The 15,235-nt window shown below is 54.0% G+C and overlaps 1 protein-coding gene across 15 annotated transcripts in view; it reads left to right on the top strand.

Moving 5' to 3' along the window:
• The window catches only part of BCL2L11 (BCL2 like 11), a 39,284-nt gene extending 24,408 nt beyond the window's left edge, over window positions 1-14,876 (top strand). For 3 of the 15 annotated variants that reach the window (XM_033100879.1, XM_033100875.1, XM_033100872.1), the window contains 2 exons: window positions 467-576; window positions 10,732-14,876. In XM_033100879.1, coding sequence (XP_032956770.1) covers window positions 467-576; window positions 10,732-10,830 — 209 coding nt within the window. In that variant the 3' untranslated portion in view covers window positions 10,831-14,876. Of the gene's footprint in view, window positions 1-466; window positions 583-1,874; window positions 2,108-4,550; window positions 5,285-8,602; window positions 8,736-9,136; window positions 9,383-9,475; window positions 10,708-10,731 lie in introns of those variants that run through there. The other 12 variants (XM_033100874.1, XM_033100870.1, XM_033100880.1 and 9 more) reach the window with 10 other exon arrangements.
• Window positions 14,877-15,235: the final 359 nt, after the last annotated feature.

Genomic DNA, 15,235 nt, shown 5'->3' with positions numbered 1-15,235 from the left:
GTGTGCACTCCTGAGGACCCTGTGTCACTGCTCCCACCTGCATAGAAACGAAGTCACTCAGGTCGTCCGTGCTCATTTCACAGGGTTTTTGCCTGTTTTGCTTTGATCGGGACGAGTATTTCATCCCATGGTCCTCTGTGATACTGGAATTTCCCTGGGAATTTGACCTTGTATGATCACTTACTCCACCGACAACCTCACTTTCTACGTTGTGTGTTCGAGTGACCAGCCAGTGCACCATTCACGTGTGTGTGCCTGTGATGACTCAGCCTTTGAATTCTGCGGCTCCGAGTGTCCAGCATGGGGAAGGGAAATGACCCCGCACCCCTGGCTTAAGGCCAAGGGGGGAGCAGCCTGCCGCCACCTCCGAGATGCGGACGGCAGGCCTGGGCTTGTGGGGGGCTTGCTGCCTGTGGCCAAGCGGTCCCTGGAATGGCGGTGACTGTGTCTGTCTGTTCTGGTGCAGCCTCCCGGCGGCAGCCCCAGGCCCTCCCCGCGGACCTGCGCCCGGAGATCTGGATCGCACAGGAGCTTCGGCGGATCGGGGACGAGTTCAACGCCTGTTACCCACGGAGGGTATGAGGTTTTCTCACCTACCCCTGCCCGCCCGCCCTCCCGCTCCAGAGCACAGAGACCGTGACGGGTCCTGCCCGGATGACTTGCCCGCTCCCTTCCCGCTTCCCAGCTGCTTTATGGCTGAATGGAAGTCAGCAGGACCCGCTGTAAGGTGGCCCCAGGGGTCGTGAGCATGAGCCATAAGCTATCATGTGGAAAGCGGACTGTTGTCCTGCCTCACGGCTGTCCCGCGTGACTGTGAGCATGTTTCTCGGCCCCTGTGGGGCGTGTCTGCACCCTCTTGGGCAGTTTGGGTCCAAGTTCAAGAAATGTTTAACTTTCGCTCATCAGAAGGAGCGACATCGGCACCACCTCTGAGGGCGTGTGGCGATGTGCCCGCTCCTGGATCCGAGCAGGGACTTGTCCCTCGGCCCCAAGGCTGCCCTGGAACATTTCAGTTATTGAAATGTATCCAGAGGCCACTTGTTAACAGCCTGAAACTGACACCCCACATGGACCGTGACCTAAATGACCGGGGCGTGCTACGGGTTTGTTGAATTCAGCCCCGTGCCTTGTCCTGTAGACACAGTACATTTTGCCCAGTGTTGGTATATTACCATTCAGACACCTTTTTTCCCACAAAGACATTTAAAATGTGTGAGCTTGAACTCTGGGACGTAAGTGGGGCTCTCGTGAGCACGTGTGATGACTTGCTGGGAGGGACGCACTGGCCATTGTGACACCGGGCTGGTCACAGCCTGGCTGTGCAGGTCTGGCTGGTTTCCATTTTTTCAGTAAACCACATAATGCAAAGACAGTTCTCTTGATTATCCAAAGGAAGACACTTAAATCTTATTTTGTAGAAAGTAACTGTTCATATCAGTCTTTCTTATTGTGTCTCTTCCCTTCTGGCCCCTTTCTTTCCGCACTCTGTTGTTTCCTCTGTGTCTCTTAGAGATAGTTTTAATCTCTTTTTGCTTCTGGAAGGAGGTCGTGCTAGGACACCCGCATAGCGCTACCCTGCTGTACCAGTGTCAGTGCTGTCGCTACGAAATGGCTAATTGCTTTCAGTCGTTCTTTTTCTCCTGTGCATCTACAATGCTTTCTAAGCTTTTCTTAAACACACACAGAGACACTTCCCCATTGTACAGTCTATCATTTCTTCAGTGCAGAATCTCCATCAGGGTTGGGGACTCTTCAGAAAAGTCACATTGGGTCCTCTTTATACCTTCAGTGGGGCAGGGGTGTGGGCATTTGATGGGAAGTGTTATGTGGACAGTTTGTTGAATGGGCTTAGGGACTTGTTGTACTGTCTTCAGTTGGCAGACTGCCTGGCAGCCTTCACCTGACACGGACCAGGTCACAGAACACGACTTCCTCCTCGGCCTAGATCTGAAAGGCACTTGTGTTTTGCAAGGTTGATGGTTCTGTAATATGCCGCTGGAGTCACCGTTTCCCCCAGTTCCTGTGCCTTGGTTTTTCTGAAGGGATTTCAGTGTTACGTGCGTGGTTGGACTAGGAGGGACTCATCAGCGACAGGGCCCCAGGATAGGTAGGTGTCGGTCCCCGTGCTGAGGTGCGGCCACACGTCCCTTCAAGCAGGGGAGCTGAATATATCCGAGACCTGGTCCTGGGATTTTGCTCATAATCCTGCATGAAGAGGTCACTGGTGGGCAGGGTGGCTTCTCAGGGTGAGTCTAGGTAATGAACTGACTGCCAGGCTGGGCCTGCCTCCTGCCCCGGCTCAAGGGGCTTTGTCGAGGGCCTCGGGGTCAGATGTGACGTGGGTGGAGCTGCCCAGGTGCCTTCAGGTCTGCACAGCTCCGTTCCCAGGGACGGATCGGAGCCTTTGCCCACAGAGCTGGGTGTGTTTAAGGACATTCTATAAATGTTCTTCTCTAACCTCACGTGAAGTATCAATGGCTCTACCAAGTGTTCCCTGAGCCTGCCCACACAGCTCTGCTGGACGCCCCTCCATGGGGCTTTACGTGGTCAGTGACCGGACACGGGCCAGGGTGGCATGGGGCTTAGAGCACAGACAGCCATCCCCTCACGTGGGCTGTCGAGGTGGCAAGCGGTTGTCACGTGCAGATGAGACAAGGGCCATTGGGTTGTCTGCCTCACTCACCTCTCCACTGAAGGGGACGTGACAGCGTCTGCACTCCACTTCTCCCGGTGCGGATCTGGGGTAACGACCGTCAGTCAGCTCTGCCTTTTCACAGGAAATGTAATCTGTTTGTTCTCGGTAAAGGAACTGTAAGTCTCATTGCAGTATTTTGCTATATTTTCTAATTGTAAACCTTACTTTACATCTCTTAAAAAAATGAACCCGTGTGAAAATGCAACTGCTAATAATTTAAGGGACTCACGTTCTGAGTCACTGGAATATTGTGGGGGAGGAGGGACATAGGGACAGAGGCCAGATTATAAACTGATTTTTCTAAAATGGAGGCAAATATATTCTCCAGATTTTGCAAGTAGCCAATTCAAAACAGCAGACCGAGACTCAGGGTAGTGACACAGTGACCCGAAGTCACAGGGATTGCCAGTTGTTAGGTTAGACAGCCCCTTATCTGCACTCAGACTGATGGTCCATAGCCGACTGCTGGGGTGGACGTCTGGCAGGAAACCAAGTAGTCATGTCCCCCTTCAATGATGCACTGGCCCCACGCAGGAGCTGTCACCTCGGTGAGTGTGTGCCTTGCCACCTGCACTGCTTTATGATGGGTTTTAGGGCTGTAAATATTTAGTGTGATGCCAGAAAGCACCCTTTCTGAAGTGCTGGTCTTTGATTGCCACGAGCCTGATGCAGCCCGACCAGATATGCTCCCGTTTTCACAGTTCGGGCAGTAGAGGAAGTTGTCGTGTAGTTGTCATGTGTCAGGCCATGGGGCAGCATACGAGATGGGGCTGGACTCTGGATCCTGGACGCAGGGCCGGGGGCCCAGGTGAGCCTGAGCTCACGGCGTGTCCCCTTTCCTGTGACTCGCTGTAACTGCCCCAGACAACCCATCAGGGCGGAATGACCCCCATCTGACAGCCTCCTCACTCCACGTTGGGGGTGTTTTTATAACTTTCTGCTTTGGAAATAATTTCAGACTTACACAGAAGCTGCGAGAAAGGTACGGGGAACCCTCTTGTACCTGCCACTGCCATCCCACTGGCACCATTTTGCTGCATTTGCTCCGTCTTTCGCTCTTTACACGTGTGTGCACGTTCTTTTCTGAATGATTTGGGAATGAACTACAGGCGTGCCAGTGACACTCCTTTACTCTTACACACGCTGCGCGTGTCTCCTGAGGACGAGAGCACTGAACCTCAGAGTCAGAAACAAACACTGGCACAGTTGTGTTGTGTAATCTGCACCTTACTCACACGTTACGATTGTCCCAACAGTATGACGCCATTTTCTCCTCAGTGCATCTCGTCAGCAGGCACAGGTGTCGGTGTGTCCCACTGCTGGGACTTTGGTTGAAGGTGGTATCCTTGGGTCAATCGACACCTTGCCATTTGTGACGGGGGGTGTGGGGTGGGAAGGAGCCGAGCTTTCCTCTGTCCCTGGTGTGGGTTTCATTCATCAGCTTAAGTCGTGGGTTATTCTGCGTCACTCGTACCTACTTTGATGCTCAGGTTGTCCCAGCTGGGCCCGGGACGGCTGTCCCTGCATTTGCAGCCTGTCCCTAAGCATACCTGCCTGGGTAGCGGCCCGCAGACAGTGTGTCAGGACCGTACAGGGGTGGAGCTCTGGGACGTGTTGCTGAGTGACCCACCCACGTGGTGTCCCGCCAGCACAGATGGCTCGCGGGCTGGGCAGGGCTGTCCAGCCTGAGTAACTGCCAGGCCGCCTGCTCTTGGTGACAGTGACTCGGGTGTCCTGGTGTCGGACTGCAGTGGACGGCAGCACATGGAGCTGTGGCAGACTCTGTGGGGACCAGAAACTGGGTAACGGCGCTTCCGTTGTGTGATCACGAGAAGCAGTGTCTTTCCTTCCCCAGGCCCGCTTCGTACTTGGGTCCCACACAGAAGTGCCTGGAATTGAAGCAGAGAAGAAAGGGGCTCGCACTGCGGTTCTGGCTGGCTTGTATCCACGTTCGCGTTTTCATGTGCTCCGTGTGACCCTGACATTTTTTCGTGCTGCCTGATTCCTGTTTTATAAACGACATTCTCCTGTAGCTGACGTGCAGGGGGCGTGCTGTACTCAGCCTGTGAGGCCAGCACAAAGGACGTAACCCAGCGTGGTGGAGCCCAACCACATAAGCTGCATTCTTACCGAGATGAGAGGAAGGAGACGTCTGCCTCCGGAGACCAGTTGTCCCACACTTTGCTTCCGTGGACCCAGACTGGGCACCCGGGTTCAAGTGTCTTCCTTGAGGTTGGATCTTTGAGGGTGATGCAGACAGCGGATCGCACGTTTTCTGAGTGAGGCTCTCTGTGACGCATTGGGGATGAAGTGTGACCTTGTAGGAAAACACAGCTCAGGGCCAAGTGCAGGGAAGGGACCTCGGGTCACACCTGCACCCTGACTCCCTTGGCTCACTGTGGGAGCCCCATTGTCACTCGGTCCCTCGGGGTAGCCCTGTCACTCAGGGCAGCTTTTAACTCGTTCACAAATTCCTTTGTCACAGAATTTCAACACTGAATGCCCCAGATGTTCTATACTTTTTTTAGTAAATAGCTGTGTCTTTAAGTGGTGATGTCATAGAGACTGAATTCTGACAGTGAGACCAAAAGAGAACTGACACAGAGGGGACGCTGCTGAAGGGCAAGTGTAGTGAAGGCTGAACTAAATAAAGCATTTAGACATGTGGCTGGAAGATGCTGTCACCCGCTGTCCCTGGCATGGTTTTCTGTCACTTTGAACTGGAATTGAAACGTTTCAGTTGGTCTTCAGATGCCAGTAACAGTTCTCCCATCTCTTCTTTACGTTCTCTACCTGTAGACACACTGTACACTCTCCCCTGCTGTCCGTCTGGTGAGCCAGTGCGACAGGCTGAGCACTGATGCGTGCTGAACACCTGGGTGGTGGCATGCTGATGACACCGTCTGAGTGCTCCTTCAGCCAGCCAGGTGGGGACACCTGCATGGCCGCCTCGCTTTTGGGGGATATGGGCCATGAACACGTAGCCATTAGGAGACGCAGGTGCCCCGAGGGGATTCAGAGCGGTCTCCTGGGGTTTAATGTCTGGGGGAGGAAATGACGCACTGAGTGGCCGGGCCCTCGCAGACCTCCCGGCGGGGGCTGTGGTTAAGTGTGCATCCCGTCAGCGTTCCCTGAGGCTGGGTGTTTGGGGGCACTCTCCCTACCCTGCATGTCCTGCTTTGTCCCTTGGCACCCACACAGGACATGCCGGGGCCATCTTCGTTGGCCCTCGTTCTGTAATGGCCAGACCCTTCCCTCCAGCTGTGTGGCCCTGGGCTGGGGCTGATGGTGACCTGCAGGTGGACACGGGTGTTGCATGAACGAAGCCCAGTGCCTGGCAGCCTCGACTGGAGATGAACTGGAGGAGTGATTATTCTACAAAAGGTCCTGACTATAATAGTGTCTCTGAAACGATGCATTGAAAACGGGAGGAAAGTGGCATTTATGCAAATGGTTAGCTCTGACACCTGCACGTCGCATGGCTGCTGTGGCAGGTCAGCTTCGGGTGCGGGAGTCCAGCAGGCACTGGGCAAGCTCCATCCTGGCATCCGTGGGAGCCCGTGTCCGACAGAGGGGCTCCCGCGCTCTGCCCACAGTTGTGCTGATGGCAGAGCCTGTGGGACACAATTATGCAAATGCCATGTGGCCTGGGTGACAAGTGGGAAGTGAACTTGGTGTTTGAGCTCTTTGCAGCAGCATGGGCCTGACACCTGAGGACAGCAGTGGGCAGCAGCCGTGTCACGTCTGAGATTCCGGAAGGCAGACCAGACGTCCCCAGAGGTCCCCACGCTGTGCTCGTCACATGGGGCCCTGGTCCTCCCACCTCTCACTCACTTGGTGTTGAGATTGATGGGTTCTGAGTGGGTAGAGGAGCGGTGGTCTCCCCTCAGGACCACTGGGGTCGCAGTCTGTCCCCTGCCCCACCTTGTCACCTCTGATTATGGCAACAGCGCTCAGCCCTGTCCCGGTAAATGCCATGACAGCCCCGGGGGAGCAAACAGCAGACACACACACCGCATCGCACTTGCCCTGCAGCAGCGTCCCCTCTGTGTCAGTTCTGTTTTGGTCTCACCGTCAGAATTCAGTCTCTCTGACATCACCACTTAAAGATACAACTATTTATAGAAAAAAGTGTAGGACAGGTGGGGCATTCAGAGTTGAAATTCTGTAGCAAAGGAGATTTGAAGGGGTCAAAAAGTGGCCAAAAAGTGGCGAGTCTCAGACTCCTCTGGGTGTGTGTGCCCTGCTGTTTGGGTCGTCAGAATCCGGGACTGAGCTCCCTCGGCTGTGCTGATGGATACAGTGTCCTGTTCCTCTCATTACCTTGACTGCCAGGAAGCTCTTCCCTGGACTGTGGTAGATCCCGACGCTGGTTCCCGGGATACGTCTCGACAGATGTGCAGTGGTCGGCCAACCAATCCCCGGGCAGCCGTGGGTCATGGCCTCTGGTTTCCTGCACACCTGCTTCGCTGGGTTGGGCAAGAGGGCATGTTTAGGGTGCTTGTTTTTGCTTTAACATGTAGTGAAGTTCCCTAGCATTTGGTTGTCTAGTGTAAATGGGGACATATTACTCGGGGTGCAACTTGGTGGCCCTGGTGCTGAAGCCTCAGCAGTGGGGTCACTGTGTGCACCCCCCTGCCTCCTGGCTGCTGCGCGCAGGGTGTGGGGCTGTGGTGGCCCCCCTGGCTGGCTGCACCCAGCCCCTGGTGAGTCAGCATGGACCCACTCCAGTGTGTGCCCCCCAGGTGGGCTGTGTCTCTGGGGTCGTGGCCATCCCTGCCTTGTACTCCTGGCTCTGTCTCCCAGGACACTTTTCATGTCTGTCCCAGGGAAACGTGGAGCCCATAACCCCCATCTTCCTACTTTTATGGGACTGCTGTTGGAGTGAACACCCCGAATTTGACATGTTTTCCATACGGTTTATTATGAGAAATCAAATGCTGCTCCATCTAACAGGTGGTTTTGACTGAGTTGTCTGCCCCCCAGTGCAGGGCTCCATGGCCGCCCTGCGTCCGCTCACCCCACCTCCTCCTAGGGTGACCTCTGAGGGATTCTTCTCCTTGGGGGTGCAGCGTAGGGACTGACCCTGGGCCCCCACCCGCCTCTGGCCATGCATCCCCCCGCCCGCCGTCTGATTTCCCTCTGCTGCCTTCCTCAGATCTTGTTTGTTTGGCTCTGTCCCTCACCTGTTCTTGGAGGTGCTGTCGCGTTTCTCCCTTGACAGGAAGGAGCCTCCAGGTCCTGACTCCATCTTGCCGTCGGCCCGTATTTCTCTGGAATGGGTAGACTTTTTCTGTCCTCGAGATGGGAACTTGCACAGGCTTCGTCCTGGCTCCCGACACGGGCAGCGGCAGTGGCTTCCTACAGCCGTTCCCGCTGATGGCAGCACCGCAGGTGCCCTTAGGATGGGCAGAGCGTCGTGGTGGTGACACAGGTATTACCTGCCATCAGACCTAGTGGGGCAGGCCCGTGCTTCCGAGATGCAGCCGTCCCCCCACTTCCCCCCCAGGCGGGCCCAGGCCTGCAGGAGCCCCCACCCTGCAGGAGGAGCACGGGGCAGGGATGGGTTCCTGGAGGGACACACAAGCTGTATGGTGAAGGGGTCCGCTGTGGACACATGGGTTGGCCATAGTCAGCTTCCCGACATGACAGCCCCTGACCCAGACCACGGAGACGAAACCGCCCGCAGGCTGGGGCCCCGCACTCAGGCCCCCGTGCCCACGCGTGAGCGACGGAAGGAACCGTGATGCACAGTCTTTGCGCTTAGTCGCTTATTTAGCTCTTCCAGTGAGAACCTCCTTCACCCAAATGAGTCATCACGATAGATCTTTCTGAAGCACGTTTGTGATTTAGACAAAAGCTGTGTTGTGCACCTCTGGCCTAAGAAGTGCTATTTTTCACTTACAGGGAGGACCTGGAGCGATAGTTAAATGAGAGGGCATGTGAGTCAGCTCGGACTGTCATCCCCGAGGGGGCCCAAACACCGGGAGTGTGTCCCCACAGTCCTGGAGGCCAGAAGGCTGAGATCGCATGCCAGCAGGTGCGGTGGCTGCGCCTGGCCGTGCCCACGGAAGGCAGCAGGCCTGTGTGCACAGGTGTCCGTCGGGGCTCCTCTGGGCTGGCACGACTCTTGGACTCGGTGATAACGGTTTCCTCCGCTGAATATTGTCCAAAAGCAATCGTTTGCTGGCCGAAAAGCACGTGCTGTGTTGTCACTTGTGTCCTCTAAGAGGGCGGGCACCCCTGTGTCCCTGCAGAAACGGTGCGGCATCTTCTCACCTGTCAGGGTTTGGGTGGGTGCCCCATCTGCCACAACCCGTGCCCCCTGCCCAGCCTACCGTGGACACCTCCCACGCCCTTTACATTTGAGATGGAAGCAGAACTCTACACCCTGGGACAGACCTCTCTCGTGAGGTGACTTTTCCTTCTCCACTGTCACAGCCACCATCTTCCGCCTGCTGTCCTCAAAGCGGGGTGGAAGATGTCTCAGACGCTGCCGGTTCTGGAACATAAAATTGGCTAAGGGAGCGGTTGGGGTCAGTCCCTGATGTGACCCGTCCCCTGGTTGGTGTCTTTTTGACCCTGTTCTCTGGTCCTCCTGAGGCCACAGTGACACCTGGTTGACATGAGATTTCCCACCTCGAAGTGATTGCCGAGCCCGGCACTGGACACCCTTTCTTCATTTTAGTAAGTCGTGGTTTTATTTTGAATAAGCCTCTTTCAACCTATTAATGTTAGTCTAAACTAAAATTAACCTTCCCCTAAATTCTCCTCACACAGAAGCAGCAAAGTAATTTTGAAAGTTAAATCAAAACAAAGCAGTCTGGTGTGTGACAGCGATAAAATCACAGGCTGTGGTCACAGCCGCTGCAGGAATCGCTGACAGAGAGCTGGTTTCCTCCGGTCTGTTCTGGAAGGAGAAGGGAAGTGCCTCGGTCGTACCACGGCCTGTGTGTCCTACAGGCGCTTGAGCTTGTGGAAACAGTCTCGAAGGGGGCTGTACTGGCAGCCGCTGTCTGTGGGCGGTGTGGGGGCTGCCAGGAGCCTCCCCACAGAGCAGAGCGCAGCTCTCCTTGCTGGCTCCTATTAAGGAGCCGAGCGGGTGGCCTGCCGAGCTGATGGGGGACTTGGGTCGTAGCTGCTGGCGTGGAGGTGGATGTGCTCCGTTAGCGCCCTGGCTGCTCAAATTTACACCTTGAACTTCCCGCAAAGTGGATTAGAACTGGAGGGAGTGGGCCCCTCGGGAAGACCTGTGGCCTCAGACCTGTCAATCTGGCAACTCCCTTCTGCATAGTTTCTCAGTGTGTCGTAAACATGGGGCTCGCCTGATGGAGGGGCCTTTCCGAGCTGCTCTCCACAGCAGGTGCGGGGGCGGCTGGGGGGACTTGCCTGTGTCTGTGACCGAGGGCACGGTGCCAGTCACAGTGTTTATCCAGTGAGGGCACGTGCCAGCAGCCAAGGCTCAATGATGCATCAGGGCACCACTTTATTTAGCTTCCTGGTGCAAATTACCTCAAGCAAATCACAGCCCCCGGAAATGTACCCCTGGGGGTCTGCAACGTACTTGGTGCCTCTACAAGTTCCCACCTTCCTCTCTATTCCCTGTACCCCGCCCCTCTTCACAGGACACCCGCTCCAGTGCCTGGGGTGGCTTTTCTCCAGCACGGAGCTGGTGGTCTGCTGCTTTCCTGGCGGCGGGAGACCAGTGATGGCCGGGTCTGTGACAAGGACATGTGGTTTTCACAGGGGCCCACAGTGCCGCGGGGATTCTCTCTGAGTTTTCCAAACATTCTTTTGGTTGCTGTTGTCCTTGGAAAGGGGAGGAGGTCGTTGGACGTGCCTGCCCTTTACGGAGTGACACTGTCCTTTGCCGGGGACGCGGGAAGGCCTGCCCTTCGCCCCCGTCCCGGGGAGAACGGGTCCCAGCTGCGCAGTGCTCCGTGGTGCGGTGCTTGTCGGCTGTGGCTGCCGAGAGGGGTGGTTGTGCACATCAGTGAGGGCCCAGAAAGTAAGGCGCTTTCCTTGTGTCGTTTCAGGTCTTCCTGAATAATTACCGAGCAGCGGGAGCCCACCCGCGGATGGCGGTCATACGGCTGTTGCGTTACATCCTCCGTCTGTTGTGGAGGATGCAGTGACGACGGCGTCCCCACGAAGCAGAGGTGTGTGCAGACATTTCGCGTGTTCAAGCCAACAAGCCTCCCGGCGCCATTGCCACCGTTGCCATGCAGCCCACGGTTCTTTCCTGGAGGGGCCGGCTGACGCCGCGGCGGGCGGCAGGGCACTGCGTGCGGACTTGGCCATGTCTGTTCCTCACCACACGGCAGTCTCGGATGGAGTTTGTTGTGAATGTAAACGAGAGGATGCTCAAGAAGTATACAAATCATGGCTTTGTGGAGCAGGATTTTATGCAAGAATGGTGTTTACATGTGGTGTGGTTTTTTTCCACCTTCTTTAATAAGAACAGGTTTTTTCAAAAAGGAAATGGAAATTTTTAACCAACTCGTGAATGATTTTTGTACTAAAATTTTAAGAACCTATTGCCTATTCTCAGAGGATTATGTAAACTGCAGTGGAAACTGAGCCAGCTAATTTCTGAAGCTGCCTTAGTTTATTTTTAGAGGCTACTGTACAGAATTTTTCAACGGGAGAGGTATGATATGGCCCCTCCCTGCCATTGCCTCTTCCACCTGTTTTTTTTTTTAATCGTTACTATTAATACCAAAAAGTTCTTATGAAAGGGAACTGATGAAAGGGGCAGAGGGTCCTTTGTCAGCCTGTATTAATATGCCACTCCCATTTTGTAAATATCTACTTCCTCCTTAAATTCAGTTGCTTCTGTGGCAAAATTTTGGTCTCTTTCTGTGTGTTTTTCCTGATCTCCTTTAGTGACGTTCCTCCCGTCCGTCTGGAGGCCGATGCAGTGGGTCCAGTGTATCTTCACGATAAAGTGTGACTGGGTCGGGATGTGACTTAGCACTGGCCTGGGTCAGCACAACTCAGGCGCTGCGCTGGTCGCTTACTAACTGGGAAGTGCTTGGTGCTGCTTTCCATGGGCTTTGGTGGGCTTGATTTCACAAATGTTCTGATGGGGTAACAGCCGTAATAGCACAGTGTTAGGCCCCTGGGTGCTGTTGGCTCTTCCAGTGGCAGGCTTTCCCCTCATCACAGGATGCACTCAGCAGGAGGCCCAGGTGGCCGACGTGCCCACCTGCAGCTGCATTGAGCTGCAGGTGTCCAGGCTTCAGCCCTGGTGCGGGGGAGGGAATGGCACAGGCCATGGGTGGGGCTTTAGACAGCTGTTTCCTGGGCATCCTGGCTTTTTGTCCAACTCAGAGTTCCTCTGGCCTTTGGCAACCTCTCTCATATCCACTTTGAAATGCAGGCTTCATTCTCCTTTCAGCCCTGGCATCCAGACCTCCACTGGCACAAGTCTGAGACGGTCCCTTGTGGCAGATGTCTATTTTACTCGTTCGTTTCTCTTAGGACAGTTGGGTTTGTCAGGCCACCCTTTGTGCATCCACTTCTTCCTCCATTCCAGCCGTGGGGTGGTGGGCCATCTGAAGGCAGTTCAACAACTGGGGAGACCCAAGAGAGACAGTTAGGGAGCGAGGACGGAGGGGAGGTGCAGCCCATTCTGTGGGCCCCGTGCGTCCTGCAGTTTTGGAAACTTCAGATCAGGAAGCAGCTTTTCAAAAGAAATACGTGATTTTTCAAAGGCGTCAGCAGTACCGACAACTGTTGTGTTTGTTTTTGGCCCTTGAAGGCTAAAATGAAGTGGAAAATTAATTTGTGTGTATCTTCATAATTTCATATAAATATATGTGTATACATATACATGTATGTGTGTATATACACTTCTTCCTTTAGGTAGAGGTGAGCCCAAATATTCTTTTATTAAATCTCCTTCTCCCCGAATATCTTTTTGGGGTCTTGAATATCTTTAAAGCTGTGTTGAGTCTCAGCTTGTGTTCTTGACAGGTCTGGAACCCCTTGCCAGGTCACAGAGGCCACACGGTTGTAAGGTCACGGTAGAATTGCAGCCGTGGGCCTGCTGGACACACACGCCAAAGACGTATTTGGTTCTGGGCCCGCCCCTCCCAGGGTCTCCGTGCTCACGTGCCAGTCCCTCCGACTGGAGCACTTTACCTGCTTCTGGGGCCTGGGGCGCGCCACCCGCCAGTTTACCTCTGGCTTGGCTGCTGGCCGCCGCCGCGGCTCGTGAGGAAGTAGGGGATTCTGAGCTGTCTGTCCTCAGAACAGGGTGTTCCTCCAGGACTTGAGATGACCGGATGTCTCTGCACTGTATGTGTCTGTTTATCAAAATGCCTCCTGCAGGAAGGGTGCCTCCCGGGGTATACCTTCGGCTTTGTATTTGTTACTGCTTTTATTTTCTCGTAGAAAAAATGACTAGCTCCCTCTCGGAAGACGTATGAAATGCGGGTTTTGTGCCTTGACCACCTCTTCTCATATGAGGTTTATAGAAAGTGTCCTGTGATTATCACAGAAATGCAATAAACACACCCAAAATAACTCCATGAGTGATTCTTCAAGTTACCTGGACTCCTGCCTAGACGTGAGTTCATGAAGAGGATAGTTACTGTTTTGTGGTTGTTGAGAAGCCAGGTAAAAACTCCTTCTGATCAAACAAAAGATTTACACAGGCCAATGCAACTTCCTCCTGCTTCCTCTCCCGAATGGTGTATATATTTTGACTATTTATTAGATTAGGAGATCATGTTTTCCTTATCAACTGAGCCAAATGTCTGTGTGCAATTGTGTTTCCTTTACCTTTCTTGTAAAATTTTGTACAGTATGAATGAGCAAAACAATCACTGTTTTTACTAAACTTTTTCAGAATTAAGAATTGTAAATATTGTAGATTGTTTTTCTGTGTAATGTGTCCTACTGGTTCATAGTGCTGTAACTTGTAGAAATATTGTATATTTATTTCCTGCTTATTTAATGTCTGAAGTTCTGGAAAGTGTTCACCTCCCTGACACTCCCCCCCCCCCCCCCCCGTCAGTTGCTTTAACTCTGAGGTGGTGACCTTCAGCCCACTGCAGGCCGTGCCGTGCCATCTTCCGGGGGTGGCCCTCCAGCCCTGGTTTTGGTATTTCTGGTCAAGTGGGCTTCGATTCTGGAGGCTTGCTGTCCTAATGAGGAAGCTCGTGTTTAGACACCAATGAGAGACCATAAATCTGGCGGGCTACAAAATTCTGCAGCATACACCCAGTGACTTTGTTCCCAAACAGCTCTAGCTTCTCGTGGAAGCATGTCCCAGGAACTCCAGGCCATATCTTTACAAAAAGCATTATCGGCAGTTGGGGCAGATGTTTCCATTGAAAATTTACCCCTGACGAGTCCGTGTTGAGAGAAATAAAATCATGCCTCTGCTGGAGGAGCTGCCTGGGACCTTTGAGGGCAGGGGGCAGGTGGGAGGGGCTGCTCCTGCTTCTAGGACACCCCCCCCTGCCCAGCCACTGACCTTTCCGGGGCATTTCCCCACCTGCTGTGTGGCTTCCTATGCCCTGAGGAGTGGACTAAATTGTCTTCAGGAGCTAATTGTCCAGCCCCTCGGTCCCCAAGCCACTTGTCAGCTTGTTCAAGTTGGTGTCCTGCTTGTTTGTCCATCACCTACGAGAGGCTGGGGGCCCCACTGGGGTGGGTATTAAGACGTGGACACCTTAGAGAGACTTCCTGTGGTCCCGGGCACATGGTTCTGTCATCAGTACTGATTTAGCCTGATGCCTATGCGGGGATGTGTCCCCACGTGATGCAAACCAGCTGGGTGGCTTGTGTGCCGCTCCCAACAGCATTGTGTGCAAGGAGCACGTCCACGCTCCCGGCATAGTCACTTGCCCGCTTGCACTGGGCATGTCCAGCCTTTGAAGCCCCTCAGTCTGTGTCCAGGTCCTGTGACCACTAGTTACTGTATCGGAACTCATCAGGTACTCACCATAACGAGCACTGACCCATGTGTGCTGACTCGTCACCCTGTCCCGAGGACCCAGCATATGTAGCATTTGTATTGCGATTCCCCTGGCTGACTTGTGTTTTGCACTGATGAATTTTGACAGGGTAATTGCCACTTTATTGTGCAATACTGCTGTAAATACCTGCAGATTTTTAAGAAACTCAATCTTTTATGTTCTTAATGAATTTTATATAAATAAAACTTTCAACTAGTTTTGGCGAGCTGTTTGATTTGTTTCACAAGATGGTGGTGGAACAACTGACAATCGTGTTCCAATTTGTACGTGGCCCACGTCCATCCGCCCTGCGTTGGTCACAGCGTGGGTGACGCCCCAGGCAGGTTCTCTGAGTTCTCGCTTGGAGACGGCCCTGTGTGGCATAGAAAGAACTCCACTCTTGAGAGGTTTGCAGTGGCTGGCTGGGCCCAGGCAGAATGTCCACCCACCCACAGATCAGATAGTACTCGGCACCCGGTGGGGCGTGGGGAGCCAGCTCCGAACTGCTGATCTGTGACAAAGGCTGAGACCCTGCCATGTCACCCGCTCATCGCCGCAGGAAAGCCCAGAA

This window comes from Rhinolophus ferrumequinum (assembly GCF_004115265.2).
Source record: "Rhinolophus ferrumequinum isolate MPI-CBG mRhiFer1 chromosome 13 unlocalized genomic scaffold, mRhiFer1_v1.p Super_scaffold_3, whole genome shotgun sequence".
NCBI classification, from domain to species: Eukaryota; Metazoa; Chordata; class Mammalia; order Chiroptera; family Rhinolophidae; genus Rhinolophus; species Rhinolophus ferrumequinum.
The sequence above is the reverse complement of the archived record's forward strand: the minus strand, read 5'-3'. Positions and strand labels throughout refer to the sequence as shown.